The 22698-nt window shown below is 38.9% G+C and overlaps 1 protein-coding gene across 2 annotated transcripts in view; it reads right to left on the reverse strand.

Moving 5' to 3' along the window:
* Positions 1 to 519: 519 nt before the first annotated feature.
* Positions 520 to 22698, reverse strand: part of ANXA3 (annexin A3) — a 60954-nt gene continuing 38775 nt past the window's right edge. Inside the window, exons 7-14 of one of the 2 annotated variants that reach the window (XM_037014869.2) lie at positions 17690 to 17776; positions 16654 to 16733; positions 13499 to 13555; positions 13056 to 13149; positions 10597 to 10692; positions 8803 to 8861; positions 6689 to 6811; positions 520 to 1090 (exon numbers count right to left, since the gene is read on the reverse strand). In XM_037014869.2, the coding sequence (XP_036870764.2) occupies positions 1031 to 1090; positions 6689 to 6811; positions 8803 to 8861; positions 10597 to 10692; positions 13056 to 13149; positions 13499 to 13555; positions 16654 to 16733; positions 17690 to 17776 (656 nt within the window). In that variant the 3' untranslated portion in view covers positions 520 to 1030. The remainder of the gene's footprint in view (positions 1091 to 6688; positions 6812 to 8802; positions 8862 to 10596; positions 10693 to 13055; positions 13150 to 13498; positions 13556 to 16653; positions 16734 to 17689; positions 17777 to 22698) is intronic. The other variant, XM_037014870.2, reaches the window with a different exon arrangement.

Consider the following 22698-nt stretch of genomic DNA (forward strand, 5'->3'; position numbering starts at 1 on the left):
CAGAACCAGGTGTGCTGGACTCTAAATCCCTGCACTTTATTCCTGTATGCATTCTGGAAATCCCAGAACATGAAATAACTTCTGTATCTTTCTGAAAGATCTCAGAAGTGTTCACCAGTGGAATGCCTTGATTAAAAGATCTGGTCTCACATACCACTATTTCCATTTCTCACACATCTATCATTTCTATTCAAGTTCCACCTGGAATTTTTAACCTCATATATTTCATACTAGTCAAGATATTTCACATCAGGCCCCTTTCAAAGACAACATGAGAGATTTTTTAAATGCATAGTTTTGCAAGCTTATTTTGGAGGAAAAGGAAACCTTAGAGAATTGACTCCAAATACCCATTCTGGGAAAGGAGTATTTGTCATGAAACAACCACAATTCATGCTTGCCACTCAGACAGGAAGTGGTTAGATTAATAGTTCAGCAGATGTTTTCTGGGAGCTGAAATCACTGAACATGCATTGCCACTCCAATAGCTTGATCACAACTAGAAAGGGCAGACCAGGATTGCATACATCTTCATTTTATTCCCTTCTGAAAGATGAATGTGATTAACAGGGTAATAGAGAAACTAAAGCAGCACCAGCTTTTATACAAAAATGTGTTTTAAAAATATCACTAGTTGTTGGCACTAGGTACCAAATATGTAGGCATATGCTAAAAACAAATTACCTTCAACAAAGGCAACAACTTTCATTACCCTACTTTGCATTTAATGTTTTAGAACAGTAAGTACAAAGCTTCTTACTTTCTAAGCAGAAATAAAATTTGTACAGTATTAGTAGATCCTTAACACCATTGTAAATTTTATTTATGAACTACCACATTATGATGGGATGCTTTAAAATTAGGACTTTTGGTTACTATGGAACAGTGACACTTTTTGTTGACACTTTTTGTTAGGAAACAGGCTGCTGTTTATACTTGCTTGTACTTTTAAATACTGAGAGAGAAGTAAGCAGAGCTGTTGGAAAACCTCACTGTGGGAGCAGGCAACTCTGGAGAGTATGTTCTTGACTCAGTCATCTCCTCCGCAGATCTTTAAGAGCGTGACTTCATAGTCTCCAGAAGTATCTGACTGTAAAGAACAGGGCCAATGGAGAGAAGGACAGAGAGAGCATAAATAATGAGGGGACCATAAATGAATTGAATTCTGTGGCACTGGAGGATTCACCAGGGTGTGAGACTCACAACTGTGCTGCTTAGTAAAATGTGCCTGCAATTCCATCATTCACTCACACCTAAGCGTAATTATGTTCCAGCCTAGTGTCTTCTTTATAATATACAGCTGACCCTTGAACAACACGGGTTCAAAGTGCAGAAGTCCACTTATACATAGATTTTTTTTCAATATAGATATTGGAAGTTTTCTTTGAGATCTGCAACGATGTGAAAAACATTTTCTTTTCCTAGCTCACCAGTATATAATACATCTAACAGAGAAAATATGTGTTATTTGACTGTTTATGTTATTTGTAAGGTTTCTGATCAATAGTAGGCTATTAGTAGTTAAGTTCTGGGGTAATCAAAAGTCACATGCAGATTTTTGACTGAACAGGGACTCAGTACCCCTAACCCTCACATTGTTCAAGGGTCAGGTGTATGTTTAAATTCTTCCTGAAGATTGCAATTAAATTTCAATTTACATTTTTAAAAAGATTCCATTAATTACATAGCATTATATACTAATTTTCTAACAAAACTTCAAAAAATTATAGCTTAATAATATTATTAATATATATCCAACACTTGCTCTTCTAAGGGTTTAATCAATTTAACCCTTATAATAACAATACAGTAGATACCATAAGTACCTCCATTTAACAGATAAGTAAAATGAGAAAAACAGAGATTAGGAAACTTGTTCCAAATTATATAGAGAATAAGCAATAGAGGCAGGATTTGAACCCAGATAGTTTGGCCCCTAAACACCATACTACACTGTCTGGCTTAAGAAAATTAAAAGAACTACATCCCCCACGAGCATAGCATGTTTCTCAGTTCCTTTCCTTTCAACTAGCTGAAAAGAGATCTTGGTTCATAAAGATACCATGTGAGATTGAAACTTTAAAGTACAAAGATGCCATGTTTGTTATGCAAAAGAAGTAAAACCTGGTTTTTGACCTAAATTGCCTAAAACCCTCATTTCATACTTATTTTATTCAAGGCATCTCAAATAGTGAGTACTTCTTATCCCTTCAGTTTCACACTGGGGTAAATATTACAGTAAGCGGTAATGCAGAGGAAGCACTGAAGGAAGGTCATTTAGAGAAGAGATTAAGCGTCACTTTCATAGTAAGACACAAAAGGCATTAATTTACATTCTCCTCTTCTATACAGATTTTAGTTCTTCCCCTTTGAGTTTTCCTAAGTTTTGCTCTACCACCTCTAATAATCTCTCAGACTGGTGACAAGTCAACAATGACCTAGCTTTGTTATTTGTGGGGACAAGCACTGCCTGGTGTAACCTTTTGTCCCAGAATAACCATGTGTCCACCGGGCCCCCTCCTTCAGGCAGTATGCTAGGTATATGGCATGTTGATGGCCTGGGGATGGCCAAATCCAGAAACACCTTATCTATGGAAATATTGAGAGGCAGACGCCTCTGACGAAGGTTTTGTTCCTTGGGGCACTGGTGGCACAAGAATGATCCCTCCTGGCATTGCAGGTAGTCTCTGTCCCCTCATCCCTGACATGTAGAGGAGTCTCTGTCCTCTCACCCCATATAATCAGTTCCCTCCCTGTCCACAACAGCAGTGCACAACCTCATCCAGTTGGCTGCTCCGGAACTCCCTGTACTTAAGCCCCAGCACACCCCTGTGTCTCATGTGGAGTCTCCTGGCCTGGTCTTTGATCTTTCCCACGTTTTCCCATCGCAGCTCACCCACTTGGGCATGTGATTGGACTTGTGATCACGTAGTGTTAAGACAGCTCCCTTTAGCCATCTCTGATCAATGTTGTAAACAATTATAAAGGGTTCTTTCAGTGAGTTGAGAAAGTAAGTCCAAGTAGCTTAACACAGAGCTATACATAACATTCAGATCCACTGTTGACACTAAATAAATGTTCACCCTCTCCTTCTACCTCTATACCCTTATGCCTTTTAGTGTAATAGTTATTCTATTTAAATGTCAATTTAGAAATTTTGTCATGACAAAAAAGTTGATGTATTTTTCAAAACCACTGAACATAATTTATGCTTTTCTAATTGGGCCATATTAATTGTTCTTAAGAAACTGCTTCTGTTGGCCTGTTTTTAACAGTGGTACCACTGGTTCTCTCTTCCCCCAATTTTGATCCCATATTTTTTTTATTATGGTATCATTAATATACAATCACATAAGTAGCACTGTGGTTATTAGATTCCCTCCATTATCAAGTCCTCCCCAATTACAGTCACTATCCATCAGCACGATTCCATATTTTATCCTTAACATTTAATCTGTCCTGCCAATTATTTCTTTATGGTGTTTAAGTCAGCAAATCTACTCTAGCTCTAGTCTCTCTCACCAGTTTCCTTAACCCTAGATTCTTCAATCTGTACACTTCAAGGTGTTAATTCTTACTGTTTTGTAAATCAAGTCCAATGACCACTATATGCATCAGGCAAGTAGCCCCTCCTTTTCCTGTAGGCAGTCCAGGCTTTTCCTTCTTTCTATCACCTTTACCTTTGTTTTATCTGCAGGTTCATCCTCTGCTATGCAGCTATCAGTTGTTAGTAATGTTTAAATCTCAATTCTAAACTTGCTTCTCTTCTCAATCTGTATTCTCTCTCTAGAGGATTTTCACCTGTGTCCAAGGATTCAATAGCAGAAATGACTCTAAAAATATATCTCATACCACTAGCTACCAACTCAACACCTCCACTTACATGTTTCAAAGACAGCTTGAGTGCAACACAGGCAAGACCCAACTCATGCACTTTCTCCCCTACTCTGAAAAAAGGAAAAAAACACACCTAAAACCTGACTTTTTTTACAGGGGATGGTATCACAATCTGTTTCCTAAGTTAGAAATCTGGGAGTCATATGTGACACCTCTTCCTTGCTTCTCACCCAAGATATCACACCAATTAAATACGAACTCCTAAAAATCTTTTGCGTTTTTACTCTTTGCTTTCTTTGCAATCCCAGTAGCTTTGTGTTACCCAGTCACAGCTACTCAAATATGACTCATATAATAACTCATTACTCCACTTCTCTTCTATCTTATGTCCAATTCACTCTCCACAGTCGCAGGGATCTTTTCAAAATGTACTTCTGATCATGACACTATGTGCTTAAAATTAGAACTCTTCAGTGGCTTTCCATTACTCTTAAACTAAATGCAAAATCCTTAAACATTGCCAAAAATGTCTTGCATGATCTGGTCCCTCCAGCCTCACTTTTTCATTGCTTCCTCCACCATGAGGTCTTTCCACTTGCAATTCCTTTTCTTAGAATGCTCTACTGACTCCCAACCCCCACAACCTTTGCTTGTTACTCTCTACTCATTTTCAGATCTGAATAACTTCCTCTTAGAAGTTTCCTATAGGTCAAATCCTTCTATTACATAGTCTAACCATAATATCTCTTTCTTTTAGATTTAACAGAGTTGCAATTCTATATTTATTTGTAATTCCATAAGAACAGGGAAATTTTTTTGCTTTTCTTTGCTTATAATTGTAATCCAGAGCCTGGCACATAATACGCATTCAGTAAATACTTTTAACTGAATGAAAAAGATACAAATTTTGTGATCTCAAAGCTCTCTTTCAACCGAATTCATCTTACTACTAGGCTTTTATTTTTCAAAATTACCCAAGGTAGATCCCTAATCAATCAAGCATCTCACTTATTTCTTTCCCTCCTATTTCTTACCATACATATATTTCTAGAGCATTCAACTTTGAGACCCTACTGACTAGAATACTACGTGGCCCATAGGAGGCACTTAACACATGCTTATTAAACTGAAAGGCAGGCTCAAGACCCATTTGCCTAGAAATATTCCTATTCTAATCCCAAACTTTTTTTACTCTCAATTCCTATACACACTACTATCTTCTGTACCCAACAATCTAGTATTTAACTGTATGTCATATTATTATCTTCTAATTGTTTTATTTATGTCTACCTTAAATCTCCACATAGATAATGAATTAATTAAGGGTAGCTACTGTTTTGCCTTAAAGACCCTGGAATTGGCTATTTATTAAATAGGTACTTAATTTGTTGATTAAAAAAATCTACCAAAAATGTAATTTCATTCAAATTTTGTTAATACCTTACTTTTAAGTTAATAAGAAATCTATATTTGTTTTTCACCTATCTTATTTCTCCCCTTCTCCTCCCTAACAATCATCACCTGAGAAAGGTGTTAATGAGCAAAGAAATGTCTAAACTATAGGCAGAATGAAGAAGACAGAACCAAAGCCCAGTATGATATATAAAGTAGAACTCTAGCTCCTGAAGTACAGAAATTTAACCACTGAAAAGATTCTATTCATCAGTATCAAGAAGATAATGAGATTACTTAATAATGTATGTTAGGCAATAGAAATGAAACCTTATATAATTTTAAATTACAAACTGAACTCTTCAGCAATGGATTTTTCTTTTCTATCAAGATAGTCATAGTTTAAATGTTTTCCTAATACAATAAGCCTCAATTACCCAGACCATCAGGGGAGGGAGAGCTACTAGTTAATTTAATTTTCTGGTTTGCTGAGGGTGAACTGAAACCCTCTTTGTGTTTCAACTTTGTTACTGAAAATCTTTATAAAATGTATGAGTCTACTTTTCCTCTTTAATTAATATATTATGGTTAACATTATTGAATCTTCCTCTGTTGATTGAAACTATTGTAATGTGTCAGGATCAATTCAAATTGCCTCAACCCAAGTTGATGAAATCTGTGCTAAGCTGCAGGCACAGTAGTATGAGTTGCCTTTTTTAATAACTTCCCTATTTCAACTTAGGCATGCATCTCTTTCTGTACAGAGTTAGTGAAAAACAAAGGCGGTGTTTAAAAAAACACTTTGGTGAAGGAATCTAGTTGGCTGATGTGCAAATTGAGGTTAATTGGTAGTGTTTACCAAAATCCCATTTACATTCTGTCTCAGAAATCCCACCTACTTATGAGAATTTATACCTCAGTTACACTTGCACCTTATGAAATTATGTATACATACTGCAGCCTTGTTTATAATATGAAGAAACTGGAAACATCTGTTGATGTGGTGGGTACAAATAATGGAATGATATGCAGTTATTAAAAAGAATGAGAATGCCTCCTATATACTGAAGTGAAAAGAACTTCAGTGAAGAACCATGCTATCTTTTGTGTAAAAAGGAGAGTACTTTTCTTCCCTTTTTTGTCGTAAAGAAAAACCGAAATGAATAAAAATACTGCTACAACTTGTATATGAATTCACAAAAGAACAAAAATTTGTAGCCACTAAACACCCCCAAAAATGTTGAGTGTCTATTATGTGTCTGGGATTTCAGAGCTGGAAAATAATCACTGCCTTTAAAGAACATTTTGCTACTACTATTTTGAACTCAGAAAACACATTTATACATTGACAGGGAGAGAGAAATCCAAATCACGTACCTCCATGTTTTAAGGATTATAAGGGCAAGAGGATGAGTAGAGAAGACAAAATGTGTTTTGTTATTTTTAAGAGGTGACTTACTTTAATTGCTGAATATAGGGAATAGCCATAATGCTTCTTAAACTCTGCTCGAATATCCAAAAGGTCAATTTCCGATCTGGAAACCATTATTCGGTTCAGAGTAAACTCATCAGTTCCAGCACCCTGTTAAGAAATACAAGTGTCCACAATACAAATCTCATTGATCACAAAACAACATACAGATCTATATTTACAGGGAAGATAGTGGTGCACAAAATAGTTAACCACAGTGACTCTTCCTCATTTACTTATCAAAAACTTCATCATTCATTTATTCAAGAAATATTTATCAGGCACTTAAATATTTATTGGGCTGTGCCATCACTATACCAAATGCTGACAACAGAGATGAGACATCCCTGTTAAGCTTTCAGTTGTGTAAAGGATACAGGCCAGAAAACAGGCCATTATGATATAATCTGACATAAGGGGAATGATGGGTACTATGGGAGCATATGTTAAGGGGACTAAAATAGATCAAGGATTACAGATCTGTCTGAGAAAGTGGTTATTTAAGCTATGGCCTAAATATTCAGCCAGGGGAAGAAGGAGTGGGATCCATATAGAGAGGAAAAAAGTGTTCCAATAGAGGAAACAGCATGTGTGAAAGTTCAGGGCAAGAAACAATGCCATATTTAAGGATACAAAAATAATGAGGAGGAATAGCAAAAAATGTGTCTGGAAAGGCCAGACTTGTAAACCATGAATGAAATTGTAACTTTATCCCAAGTGTGGAGAGCTTCTGCAATCTGTTAAACATGCGAGGGCTGCGATTTCAGAAGATCCCTTTGACACCCTCTGAAGAATGGACTGCAGGGTGAGAGTGGGATGATGATAATAGAATAAGACTAGAAACTTTGGTACTTGTTCAGAGGTGATTGGGGAAAAAAAATGATGGTCTGATCTAGAATAATGGTAGCAGGGATGAAGAAAATGGGTAGATTTAAGAGATACTTATAAAGGTAGATTGAAAAACTGTGATGTATCATTTGGGGAGAACAAAGGAGAGAGAGAAGTACAAAATGTCTAGCTGAGCAGTTAGGTGGATATTGACACTCTGCTTATTCATTCATCCAATAAATGCTTACTAAGCATCTACTACATGCCAGACATTGTTCCGTGTACTGTGCATATGGTAGTGAACTACACAGATTCTCTCTCTGTTCTCTTGGAGTTTACCTTCTTTGAATGGAGATGAACAGTAAAGAAAATTAGTAAGTTAAGTACATAGTAATAAGAAGAATGGAGTGGAACATGCTGAAAGGAAGCCAACTGCCCATTTGTAGTCAGGGAAGACTTCTCTTAGGAGGTATCATTTGAGCCGAGACCTGAAAGGTGAGAAGGAGCCAGCCATCTGCAGATGTGAGCGGGTACATTCCAGGCCAAGGGGACAACAAAGCAAAGATTCTGACACGGGAAGAGACTGGAAATAGCCAAGCAGCAAGAAGGCTGAGGTGGCTGAAGCTTAGAGAACAAGGATGTGGAGGAGAGTTGGGCAGGGCTAGTTCCTGTGGGAACCATGCACTGAGATGACTGAACCCTGGAGAGACTTGGGGTGGGAGGGTACGGGAGGGATATGATATGTTCCTGTGGGGCCTCACTTTGAATGTACATGTGGACTTGCCTAGGAAATGTCCAGTAAAGAAACTGAAGTGAGTATTTTCTACTGTGCCAGCCCCAGTATGAGGGTCCTAAGACACAAAAGGGCAAGAAAAAGTCCTGCACTTGTGAAGCTTACCGTCTAAGCAGTAGCAACAGACAAGAAAACACAGGGTTTCTGTATCACAAAGTGCTGCTGATGCAGCTTGGTTTACTTTATAAGACAGCCTGAGAGGACACAGGACTTAATGAGTCAAATTTGAGGTTTGGTGTTCTAAAACAAGTTTTGCTGTCTACACTTGGTGGGAAAAAATTGAATCAATCCTCTACTGTACCTATGTCTATGATGACCAGGATACTCACTACCAGCCAATGAGACAAATTAGCAGACACATTAGCTGCAAAAGAAAACTCATCAGTGTGGAAAAGAAATATGAAATTCCATCAATATTAAGCAATATTTTCATATTCTCATTGAGGGAAACTTCGAATGTATATGAAATTTTCAGACCAACCTTCAAAGCTTGATGCAGTCTTTCAGCTAAAAAGGCAGGCATGTTCCTTGCACAGTGAACTGTTGTAAAAAGCAAAGTAATGTTCAGTTTCATTTAATAAAAATTGAGTTAATCTATAATCATATGTTCTTTAAAAAGATTCTTGGGGTCACAATACCACTTTACCCCCTCTTCACCGCTGGCTTTCATTTAGGACAAAAGAAAGAATGCTTAACCTGAATTTCAAAGCCTTATAACATCATATTTGCATGGAACTTAAGCACAGTAATTATCTTTAGCCATAGGGAAAATAAAATTACCTGCCAAAGAAACTCCAGGAGCAGCTGACTCATCTCCAGATCCCAGACACACCAGCACCTATGCCTACACTGATAACTCCGTAGGGTACACCCCGGCTCCATCTCTAACATCCTTGACTACTGATGAATAACTTGTGTCTAGAGACGGCAGAGACCTCATTGAGAAGGCAGATCAGCTTACAGAACAGTGTTTTTGCCTGCTCGCAAGCCCACGTGTCTCTCTAAGGAACAGATTAAGTCTGTGATTGACTTTCTCTTTGATATGCCCTATTAGAAGGCCAAGGGAGGCGGCCTACGGTTCCGATGGGGGCTCTACTTTGGGAGGCCACTGGCATCTTCCAAAAACAACCAAATAGGTACATACCAGACTGGCTTAGTTTCCAACAAGGCTCAATAAAAATGCCACAGGAATGCAGTATATTCATCTTTCAAGGAGTTTACAAGCCAAATGTGGTGACAAGCACACCACTATGTAAAAAAGGCATTTCTCTGATGATGTGTGATGTTGAGCATCTTTACCTGTATCTGTAACACTTGTGCACTGTTGGTGAGAATGGAAAATGGTGTAGCCACTATGGAAAACAGTATGGAGGTGCCTCAAAAAACTGAAAAGATATACCATATAACCCAGAAATTCCCAGTATCTTCTGGGTATTTACCCAAAGTAAACAACAATTACTAATTTGAAAAGATTTATGCATCCCTAAGTTTATCGTAGTATTATTTACAATAACCAAGATATGGAAGTAAACTATATGTCCGTCAGTAGATGAATGGGTAAAGAAGATGTGGTACATATATATGATGGAGTATTATTTAGCTGTAAAAAAGAATGGAATCTTGCCATTTGTGACAATATGGATTGACCCAGAGGGTGTTATGCTAAGCAAAATAAGTCAGACAAAGACAAACACTGTGATTTCATTTACATATGGAACCTGAAAAAATAAACACAACAAACTAAGCCACAAACAAAACAGAAATAAGACTCATAAATAGAACAAACTGATGGTTACCAGAGTGGATGGGGTGGGAGGAATGGGTGAAATCGGTGAAAGGGATAAAGAAGTACAGACCTCCAATTATAAGATAAATAAATCATGGGGATGAAAAATACAGCATAGGGAATATAGCTGATAATATTGTAGTAATTTATAGAGATGGTAACTACACACTGTGGTGAGTATTTTGTAATGTATATTACTTATGGAATCATTATGTTGTACACCTGAAACTAATAAAATATTGTATATCAACTATACTTCAATAAAAAAAATTTTTTTAAGTTAAAAGACAAAACAAGACCTAAAAAAATACTTCTTCATGAATCCATTTAACAGTATTTGTTGAGCTTGTTGTGTGTATCACAGACTGTGCAAGGGGCTGTGGGAGCATAAAGGTGGGTCAGTCAGGATTCTTACACCAAAGGCACTACCCTGACATTGATTTTGAACAAATGCAAAGTAAGTCAGTTGATAAGCACCCAAAGGCTTACCTATGGCCAGGAGTAAGTCTTCAAAATGCCCAGATAATTCTCCTTTTATGCTGTCCTCAATGTCCTTCTGGCTAATATTTCGGTATTCATCAAATGCTAAAAAACAGCACCACAGAAGTATTGAAAGCATCCCAGCTGACCACACTTGAATATCTTCCAGTTTTTCATTTGATATGCAGCAAATCAAGTTGTTAAGTGGTAAGCTTAAAAACTCCTTTACACCATCATTTATATCAAGAAATCAGGAAGTCTTTGTTTACCATTTGTTCTTTAAAAAAATCATCTATAATAAAACTGAACTTCATAGGTCATTTTCTTCAATGATCTCCCTCCCTCCCTGCCTCTCTCCTGTCCCTCCTCCCTTCTGAGGCTGTTAGAACTCAAAATAGACTGAGAGGTTAAGCGATAATTTATCTAGTAAGGTAGACTACTTTTAAATTACAGCAGCATCTGGGAAACAGCAGTGTGGCCATTAGTCAAATGTGTTTTATCTGTGAAGAAAATCTTAATGATGAAGGTTTCTTTGTGCTGAGTATATCATTCCCTAAGGCTACATGGCCTACTTCACACTCACCAGAAGGCATCCAAATTTCTTTTTTTTTTAAATTTTAGTATCATTAATATACAATCACATAGCAACATTGTGGTTACTAGAATCCCCCCATTATCAAGTTCCCACCACATATTCCATTGCAGTCACTGTCCATCATCGTAGTAAGATGCTACAGAGTCACTACATGTCTTCTCTGTGCTATACTGCCTTCCCCGTGGCCCCTCCCATGTTATGTGTGCTAATCATAATGTCCCTTATTCCCCTTCTCTCTCCCTTCCTACCACCCCCCAACCCCCAGTCCCTTTCCCTTTGGTAACTGTTAGTCTATTCTTGGGTTCTGTGGGTCTGCTGCTGTTTTGTTTCTTCAGTTTTTTCTTTGTTCTTAAACTCCACAGATGAGTGAAATCATTTGGTATGTGTCTTTCTCCACCTGGCTTATTTCACTGAGCATAACACCCTCTAGCTCCATCCATGTTGTTGCAAATGGTAGGACTGTTTTCTTCTTATGGCTGAGTAATATTCCATTGTGTATATGTACCACATCTTCTTTATCCATTCATCTACTGATGGACACTTAGATTGCTTCCATTTCTTGGCTATTGTAAATAGTGCTGCAATAAACATAGGGGTTCATATGTCTTTTTGAAACTGGGATCCTGCATTCTTAGGGTAAATTCCTAGGAGTAGAATTCCTGGGTCAAATGGTATTTCTATTTTTAGTTTTTTGAGGAACCCCCATACTGCTTTCCACAATGTTGCACTAGTTTGTGTTCCCACCAGCAGTGTTGGAGGGTCCCCCTTTCTCCACATTCTCACCAACATTTGTTGTTGTCTGTCTTTTGGATGGTGGCTACCCTAACTGGTATGAGGTGATATCTCATTGTGGTTTTAATTTGCATTTCTCTGCTGAGTAGTGATGTGGAGCATCTTTTCATGTGCCTATTGGCCATCTGGATTTCTTCTTTGGAGAAGTATCTGTTCATATCCAAATTTCTTGATCAGTATTTGTTTGCCCCAGTGCAAAATCAGTGCATATATCACCAAGTATGTAGGCATATTTTGTAAGCCAACTAAATTTTGAAAAAAAAGAGGAAATTTTGGAGAGAAATCTCAGATTGTTTGGATTATATTTTCTAATAAAGTCAAGTATAATATACCATTACCATTATTTTACAAAATAAATAGAATTTTAATGCCATAATTAAGGAAGGGCAATTTCAGAATTAAAAGGTCATGGTAATATCCTTATGTTTCTTCATTTTTCCATGAACTCAGCATAAGCTTAGTCATGCTCTGTGGTCGTTCTCTAGGTCTGCAGCTGGGAGCCACAGTCAGATGTTCACGGTTAATGGAGCTCTGGGCTTCTGAGTGCTGTAGCTTCCAGAATGGCTCAGGGAGATGCATGAGTGAGGAGGTGGGTGCTTAGTGGTTCCATGTAATAGTTGGTCTGTCAAAAAAATTATTCCTCTCCCCCATCTACCTTCATCCCATAAAGAGCTGAATGTTAATCTGTATTAATCATTAACAGAAACTCACCCCCAATGCCTGGTTTTTCTGGAAAAGAGCTAACTAGGGAAGAGATGGGTTGAAGCAATGCAGTCAGGCTCCTCTGTCCCACAAGAACACTCCTCTCTGCTCTCACCCCAGAGGCTCCTCCTTTTCTTCTTCCTGTACACACCCCACCCCCCATCCATTACCTGTCACTCACTAGGTAACCTACTCAGCCTCTAAGGAAAATGAGAGCAGTATCAGTTCTGCTTCAATTGGAACACAGCTTTGCCATATTGTTTCTGGAAATACTTGCCTTTGCAATTTTTAACTTTATTTTCCAGAATTTTGTATATTAAACCCAAAAACATTTACAAATGCAACACCAAACAAAAAAGACTATAATGTGAGTACGTACTCAGTTTCAATTGAGGAAAGCTCCTTAAACACAGGATCTCAGTAAATTTATCTTCATCCGTGCCCCATCTGTTCTCCCCAGCATTGTAGAGAATCTATTGGACAAGGGAGGAAGACTTCAATGTTCTTATGGACATGGGTCTCTCTTTTTTGAGGGATTTGAATGAGAAGAGTGGGAGGTTTACTTGATTTTAGAGGTCAGTGCAATAATCTATTATCCAAGCCTCTCCCTTTTAGCAGACTAAAAATCTGAGAGGTGGCAGAAGCCAGGGGAAGAGCCACCACCAACGGGGAGGGAGGGCAGCCAGGGCTGGTGATCCCAGCTTCCAGGCTCCGCCTTCAGACAGGGAGGGAGGGAACAGCTCCGGTTGGGGCCACAGAAACACCAAGGCAGTCAAGGGGCGGAGTAGTGCAGGGAGATGTTTTCTTTGTTTTCTTACTGACCTGGGCATCCTTTTTGGCCAGATGCTCATCCACTTTTAGACTTTCATCTCTTCTGCCCTAAACAGAAAAGATGTCAACAAGGGCAATATTTTAAAATTGATAAGAACAGAAACTACACTTGATGTTAGCTAAAAGGCTCAAAGTGGTGGTGGGGTTGGGACATCCTTTTAAAGACAAGATTCTAACACTCGGTATTCCAACCAGCAGGGCGTCTCCAGGTTTTTCCAGGCGGGGCCATGCAGCATAGTGGTCTCAGGTGCTCAGGGCTTTTAGTTTGGCCTCTGCCACCACTAACCACAAAATTTGTATCAAATCACACAATTTTCTAAGCCTCAGTTTCCTCTTTTGAAAACTCAAACATCTTAAGGGAAGTAAAGATAAGCAACATTCTCAGAGAAAATATTTGTGAACATGTATCTGATACAGGAATTGTATCTAGAATATATTTTAAAAACCCTCAACATTCAACCATAAAATAAACAACCCAATTTAAAAATGGGTAAGAGATCTGAACAGACATCAGATGATGTACAGTTGGCAAGAAAGCACATGAAAAGATGCTCAACATCACAAGTCATTAGGGAATTGGAAATTAAAACAAAAATAAGATACCTTACACACCTATTAGAATGTACAAAATCCAAAACACCAACAACACCAAATGCTGACAAGGATTTGGAGCAACAGGAATTTCCTTGCTGGTGGGAATACAAAATATCACAGCTACTTTGGAAGACAGTTTAGCCATTCCTTACAAAACCAAACATACTTTCACCATACAATCCAGAAACTGTGGTCCCGAATATTTGCCCAAATGAGTTTGAAAAGTTATGTCTACACAAAAACTTGCACATGAATGTTGAGAGAAGTTTTTATTCATAATTGCCAAAACTTGGAAGTAACCAAGATGCCCTTCAGCAGGTGAAAACTAGCCATGCAATAGAACAGTATTCAGCAATAAAAAGGAAAAAGCTATCAAGCCATGGAAGACAAGTGCAAGAAGCCAGTCCAAAAGGCAACATATTGATTATTCCCAGTATATAATGTTCTGAAAGAGGCAAAACCATAGAGGTAGTAAACAGATCAGGGGTTGGCAGGGGTTGGAGGGAGGAGGAGAAGGGTGAACAGCTGGAGCACAGGAGTTTTAGGTCAACAATTCTGCATGATACTGTAGTGGTGGATAGAGGATATTATACATTTGTTAAAACCCACTGATTGTGTAACACAAAGAGTGAATCCTAATGTACACTATGAACTTTACTTAATAATATTGTATTAGCATTCATTCATCAACTACAACAAACGTACCACACTAATCCAAGATAATAATAGGGGAAATTGTGAGGGGGTGGGAAGAGGGGCATATGAGAGCTCTCTGTACTTTCAGTTTCAATTCTCTAGAAACCTTAAACTTCTCTAATAAATATAAGGTTTTAAAAAACAAAAACCTCAAAGTCGCCACCAAGTCTCATGTTGAGGCTCTGTGGCTAAGTGTGAGTGTGTGCTTGTGTACCTCACAGCAAGACGGGAGACAGAGATGGGGGAGAGGACCACCCAAATACTTTTGAAAACTACAGGTGAATGAAGCTTTTGGCTAAATATTTGAAAAATGCATTTTTTCTACTTTTAACTATCAGGTCCCTGTATGTGTGTCTGATTTTTGCATGATTCATTTGTTTCTTTTCAGTGCTGCTGCCACCCTGCTATTGTTTGCCTTCTTGCTCTGTTTCATTTTGCACTCTGCTCCAATAACAAACGTGCTGGGAATCACTGGTGTCAATAACAATGGCATAGAGAATAGAGCCAATGGTTCTGTAACATCTTTCTGTGTTGAGAGATAGCAATGGCACTAGCTGGGGTGAGGATTTCATAATGTGTGTAACTCTTTAGTCACTATGTTGCATACTTGAAATCAGTATAATATTGTATATCAAATATATTTCAATAAAAAAAAGACCTATTAAGAAGTCCAACTATTTACTTTAAAAATTTTTAGTTTGATAAAAAGGTAAAAAGCACCACCACCATGTGCTAAGTATGTGCTAAGTACTTCACATACTCTCTCTCTCTTAATCTTCACAAAACCTGTGAGGCTGGTACTATTACTATTTTAATTATACAGACGTGAATATTAAAGTAACTTGTCCAAATATGTAGAGCCAGTAGGCAGTAGTGGAGCATGAGGCTCCGGGTCTGTTTGATTCTTAAAGCCTGTCCTGCAGCCCTACGCTGTTGCCCCCTGTGGGTGGATGTTCAGCTCTGAATGTAAACCGCTGGGAGTGTACGGTTGCAGTGCTGCATCATATATTTGGGTGTGTAGGTTCAGCCTCCGTAAGGTTTTCACTATTAAAAACAATGAAACCATGATTATGATCAACTGTTTCCTAGTGGCATAATGCCTCACTTTGACAAGGACTATTTGAACCCTCCAGCTGAGACCACTGTTGGGCTTTTCTCAGACATGAGAGCTGTGTAAGTCAGCTGCATGAGGCCAGGGATATATGCTTAAGTCGTTTCCTCTCTTACATACATCTGTGTTGTATCTCCTTGACCTTACCACCTTTACTATAAAGTCATGAAGCTCTTAAAAGAGGCAGCTCAGTTAGCCTCCTTTGGTCATATGGTGATGAGGGGTTAGCAACTCTTCCAAAAATGGCAAAAATAAAGTTGAGCAAGTAATTTTTTTAATGTCCTAAAACTGACATACCCATCTCTGAAGAGAATTCTTCTGTATCACTCTTGCTACTTAATTTAAATGCTAACAAAAGAAATACATGTTCTTTGGAGCCCAGAAGGAAGTAAACCTATCCTTAAAAATGGAGACACTTATAATGGAAATGAACAATTATTTAATGTCACATGAATTATTAGAACATTTTCCAATATACTGTAAAATTTGATCAAAACACCTTTTTAATCCATATACTGGCCAAAACAAGGTTTTTTTTGTTAAATTCATTTTGTAACATTATGCTTTTATGGTTGCAGTTAAACATTATAGTGGCTGGTGGCAATGCAACTGTAAAATGTATAAAGCATTTCATGAGGAAAACTGCAATCTTGTTGTCCCAGTTTGGTTATTTTTAACCTCCCTAAAAATTATTTTTGAGCATGCAACCTTTTAGAGAGTTAAAAAAAACAAACTAAAACCTTACATCTGCCAAAGTCAACAGGGCTTTCCGGAAGTCGCCAGATGTTTCAGAACTAATGTCATCTCCGAGACTCTTCTTATATACTGAAACCAAAGAAGAATGAAATTAAGCCTTGGCGAATTGAAAAGTACTATTATAAAACAAAGGAAACGCTTAAGTATCAACCTTGGCAAGAAATGACTATCTGATAAAATAAACCCTGCTTTTTTTTTTAACTTCCTGGAGCTCTTCTAAGATGGATACATTCTTCTTGTGACTATTACTGTGGTATGCATTGTGACAGATGCACACGAACAGAAAGAATTGTCACTGTGGATCAAATCACTGGCCATTTCATCTGACAATGGCACTAAGGAACAGTTAGTGGGAAAGCTAGGGTCGGCAATTTGTTAGTTTGCCTTCCAATTTCTATTATCTCCTTCCATAGTAAGAGAGCCCTGACTTCGAGCAAGACACAATGCACACAGCTTAGTGACTACATTCTTAGCTTTCTCTCAGTCAGGTACAGCTCCATGGCTTAAGTTCTTGGCGATGAATTAGGCAGACATGAGAGACACTGCTGGGAAATCTCCTGAAGGGATGGCTCATGCCCCTCCTCCATCCTGCTGCCAGATATGTAGATTGACACCGGAGCTCAGGTAGCCAACTTGGATGACATCTTAGAGATGACATAAAAGTAAGCAGATGGGGCCTGGGTTCCTGAAAGTTTTGAGGAGTTATCACATCAGTCCTAGACTGACTACCTCCAGACTTCTACATATGAGAAAAACATACTTGTATCTGACCTGAGCCACTGTTTTACTGAATTTATCCCTAATCTCAATGTATGTGGCTAGATTTATTATTTGATTTTTTTTTAAGTAAGAAAGCCACCCTAAAGCATGCAATTTCCCATAACAAATACCAACTATCTTCACATATTTTAGTACTGACTAGTTATAGCCACTTTTGCATACGCTGTGAAGGACAATGTCCATTGGTTTTAAATCTCTTTTCTGCCCCACCCATGAGGTAGTCATTCTCTTGGCGCTACATGTACCTGGATGTGGCTGACACCAGGAGGCTATCTGAACTCTTCCTGCATCATTCTCAAGAACTTTATACATTATCCTCTGAATGCTTGTCCCTTTAAATCAATAAAAGACATTTATAGAAAGTGATATGAGATTACCTAACACCAAGAACTGTTTGAAATAGAAATTTGTTCAGCATGATTTTACCAAGTCTTTTTTTATTAAATTTATAATTTTCCAAAGGAACTCAAACAAGCAAACTCCATTATAAATAAAAATTATTTATCTAAATAATAATAACATGTGTACTAGGTATCATTTTACCTAACAGTCATGATATTTGTTTCATCTGTCCTTCAGTCTAATTAGAAAAACATTTTTAATTTAAAAATACCAAGGCAAAAAATGAAGCTCTTACTTGTTAAAGACTTTGGGAACATATTTTATAATTTAGAATTATCCAGATCATTTTTATAGTCTTCTCAAAAAACCCATGCCTCCCTTTACTCCAGATATCTTGCAGAAATTAGGCTGAAAAAATGGAAATTACTTCAATGCAAGTAGACAACTGCATATTTTGAGGCATAATAGAGTATAGAAAATCAAATAAAATGTCTTTGTAGTGCAGTAGACTGATCCAGGACTTCAAGTTCTTGATTCCTGATTCAGTATTCCCTCATACACCATCAACTTTAGAATACTGGGAAAAGTTTGCAGTTCAGCTCTCTGTTTAGACTCTACCATGCCACTGTACTAGATGAGCCACACCAGACGCCTGCTCCCTTTATGACAGCCAAGTTTGAGAGGTAGCATAGAGCTGTGTCCTGAATCTCTGTAAGGCTTGGCTATACATCACTGAGACTATTTCATTTTTTTACTTCTCATGTATCATCAATCTCTATTAACCAAGGTAACCTGATACAGTTCCATTCCTTTGAGCCTTAGAGAACTTATCTCACACAGTTATTAGGGCCACTGATAGCTCTGAACTATTATCACTTGTCATAGCTGCAAAACAACAGTATTACATGCTAGAACTTCTGCTTGGCTCTTAAGATTCCATCTCAATGTTGAGGTTTCAGTCAATAAATATTTGAATTTATCCCCCCCTGTTATGGGTACTGGAGCTACAGCAGTGAACAAAACAGACAAAAATCCTGCCTTCATGGAACTTACATCCTATACTTGTTTGTACATAAATGCTGGACTCCGGGAAGCCGTCACAGGGCACATCAGCTCATGAAGCCATTGCTCTTCTAACCGAAAGTAACAGGCACCTTGAAATAGAGCTCCTGGCTCTGATTATTTTAAGTAAGCTTATTGAACTGAGTGAACCAAATATTTTAGATACCTACAATGCACCCATTTGTGCCTATTATTAAGCACAAATTACCTCATTGACCCCCAATTCACCTTTCTATGCTCTGCTTTGTGGAGCTGGGACTGGGAATCTGCAAATTATGTTTCTCTTTTGTACTTCCTCCCAACAACTCCGTTAGGTCCCACCAATACAGTGGAGGGGCGGGGTGCAATGGGAGACTGGAAGGCGGGAGAAGGAAAGAAGGACATGCTATTTGCTTGCTACTCATGTCAGTGTAAGCCCAGTGAAGGGCTTTCACCCTGTCAGCACCAGGTGGCTCCAGGCTCCCAGAACAAGTCCCTTCACACCCCCAAGGAGGTACCACTTCTAGTCAAACATCCTTTCACAGAGATCTGAAATCCAGTTTCCTAAGCCTCTCCTCTGAGCTCCTGAGGTAATGATCCTCCTCTGAACTTCTAGCTTATGAAAACTCCAATCTCCTTCCAGCCTTGGAAGTTATACCTCTGTGATTACCCCTGTGCTCCCTTTTTGCTTTTTCAACCCTCCAGAAAGTGTTTAGAGCAATTATCTGTATTAAATTCTCTCTGTTAAAATACCTAGTGCTGTTTCTGTTTTTCTGAATGGACTTTGATTAGCACATCAACAATAAAAGTCACCTGTTGTTGAGGTATTTACTGTCTAGTGAGATTTCCTCAAAGTAGCCTCTCTAGGGGCGGAGCCAGGATGGCGGCGTGAGTAGAGCAGCGGAACTCTGCTCCCAAAACCACATAGAATTATGAAAATATAACAAAGACAACTCTTTCTAAAAAAGAGACCAGAGGACACAGGACAGCATCCAGACCACATCCACACCTGCGAGAACCCAGCACCTCGTGAAGGGGGTAAGATACAAGCCCTGGCCCGGCGGGACTCGAGCGCCCCTCCCCGCGGCTCCCGGCGGGTGGAAAGAAACTGGAGCGGATTTTTTTTTCTTTTTTGGCGAGTGGTTTTTGGAAGCCTTAAAGGGACAGGGACCCCAATACCAGGGAAACAGGGCAGTAAGACTGGTGAGCGGGTGCCTGAGACCGGCGCCTGAGGACAAAGAAAATCGCCGTTTTTCCCTTTCTTTTTGGTGAGTGCTTTTTGGAAGCCTTAAAGGGACAGGGACCCCAATACTAGGGAAACAGGGCAGCAAGACCCATGACCAGGTGCCTGAGACCGGCGCCTGAGGACAAAGAAAATCGCCATTTTTCCCTTTTTTTTTTTTTTTTTGGCTAGTGCTTTTTGGAAGCCTTAAAAGGACAGGGACCCCAATACTAGGGAAACAAGGCAGCAAGACCAGTGAGCGGGTGCCTGAGACCAGCGCCTGAGGACAAAGAAAATCGCGCATTTTTTCCTTTTATTTTTTTCCTCTTATTTTTTTCCTCTTTCGTTGTTGCTGTTGTTGTATTGGTTTGGAGAGTGCTTTTTGGAAGTCTTAAAGGGGCAGGACAGGACACTTAGCCTAGAGGCAGGGAATCTGGGGATCTCAGGGCACTCTAACCCCCTGGGCAAAAGGGAGCACAGAGGCCCATCACGGAGATAAATAGCCTCCCGGCTGCTCCCCCTCCAACGGGGCTCCACCATTTTGGAGGGGCAGCCCCAGCCAGGCCATGCCCACTGTAACAGCGGAGATAAACTCCATAGCAACTGGGCAGGAAGCAGAAGCCCTGTCTGCGCACAGCTGCCAAGCATAAGCCACTAGAGGTCGCTATTCTCCTAGGAGAGGAAGGCCACAAACCAACAAGAAGGAAAGCTCTTCCAGCTGTCAGTTGTACCAGCTCTGCAAACTATCTCTATCACCATGAAAAGCAAAACTACAGGCAGACAAAGATCACAGAGACAACACCTGAGAAGGAGACAGATCTAACCAGTCCTCCTGAAAAAGAATTCAAAATAAAAATCATGAACATACTGACAGAGATACAGAGAAAAATGCAAGAGCAATGGGATGAAGTCCGGAGGGAGATCACAGATGTCAGGAAGGAGATCACAGAAGTAAAACAATCCCTGGAAGGATTTATAAGCAAAATGGATAAGATGCAAGAGGCCATTGAAGGAACAGAAACCAAAGAACAGGAACGTATTGAAGCTGACATAGAGAGAGATAAAAGGATCTCCAGGAATGAAACAACACTAAGAGAACTATGTGACCAAGCCAAAAGGAATAATATTCGTATTATAGGGGTACCAGAAGGAGAAGAAAAAGGAAAAGGGATAGAAAGTCTCTTTGAAGAAATAATTGCTGAAAACTACCCCAAACTGGGGGAGGAAATAATCGAACAGACCACGGAAATACACAGAACCCCCAACAGAAAGGATCCAAGGAGGACAACACCAAGACACATAATAATTAAAATGGCAAGGATCAAGGACAAGGAAAGAGTTTTAAAGGCAGCTAGAGAGAAAAAGGTCACCTATAAAGGAAAACCCATCAGGCTAACATCAGACTTCTCGACAGAAACCCTACAGGCCAGAAGAGAATGGCATGATATATTTAGTGCAATGAAACAGAAGGGCCTTGAACCAAGGATACTGTATCCAGCACGACTATCATTTAAATATGATGGCGGGATTAAACAATTCCCAGAAATGCAAAAGCTGAGGGAATTTGCTTCCCACAAACCACCTCTACAGGGCATCTTACAGGGACTGCTCTAGATGGGAGCACGCCTAAAAAGAGCACAGAACAAAACATACAACATATGAAGAATGGAGGAGGAGGAATAAGAAGGGAGAGAAGAAAAGAATCTCCAGACAGTGTATATAACAGCTCAATAAGTGAGCTAAGTTAGGCAGTAAGATACTAAAGAAGCTAACCTTGAACCTTTGGTAACCACGAATCTAAAGCCTGCAATGGCAATAAGTACATATCTCTCAATAGTCACCCTAAATGTAAATGGACTTAATGCACCAATCAAAAGACACAGAGTAATAGAATGGATAAAAAAGCAAGACCCATCTATATGCTGCTTACAAGAAACTCACCTCAAACCCAAAGACAAGCACAGACTAAAAGTCAAAGGATGGAAAAAAATTTCAGGCAAACAACAGTGAGAAGAAAGCAGGGGTTGTAGTACTAATTTCAGACAAAATAGACTTCAAAACAAAGAAAGTAACAAGAGATAAAGAAGGACACTACATAATGATAAAGGGCTCAGTCCAACAAGAGGATATAACCATTCTAAATATATATATGCACCCAACATAGGAGCACCAGCATTTGTGAAACAAATACTAACAGAACTAAAGAGGGAAATAGACTGCAATGCATTCATCTTAGGAGACTTCAACACACCACTCACCCCAAAGGATAGATCCACCGGGCAGAAAATAAGTAAGGACACACAGGCATTGAACAACACACTAGAACAGATGGACCTAACAGACATCTATAGAACTCTACATCCAAAAGCAACAGGATATACATTCTTCTCAAGTGCACTTGGAACATTCTCCAGAATAGATCACATACTAGCTCACAAAAAGAGCCTCAGTAAATTCCAAAATATTGAAATTCTACCAACCAATTTTTCAGACCACAAACATATTAAACTAGAAATAAATTCTACAAAGAAAACAAAAAGGCTCACAAACACATGGAGGCTTAACAACATGCTTCTAAATAATCAATGGATCAGTGAACAAATCAAAATAGAGATCAAGGAATATATAGTAACAAATGACAACAACACA

Source organism: Manis javanica, chromosome 5 (assembly GCF_040802235.1).
Source record: "Manis javanica isolate MJ-LG chromosome 5, MJ_LKY, whole genome shotgun sequence".
In the NCBI taxonomy this organism is placed as follows: Eukaryota; Metazoa; Chordata; class Mammalia; order Pholidota; family Manidae; genus Manis; species Manis javanica.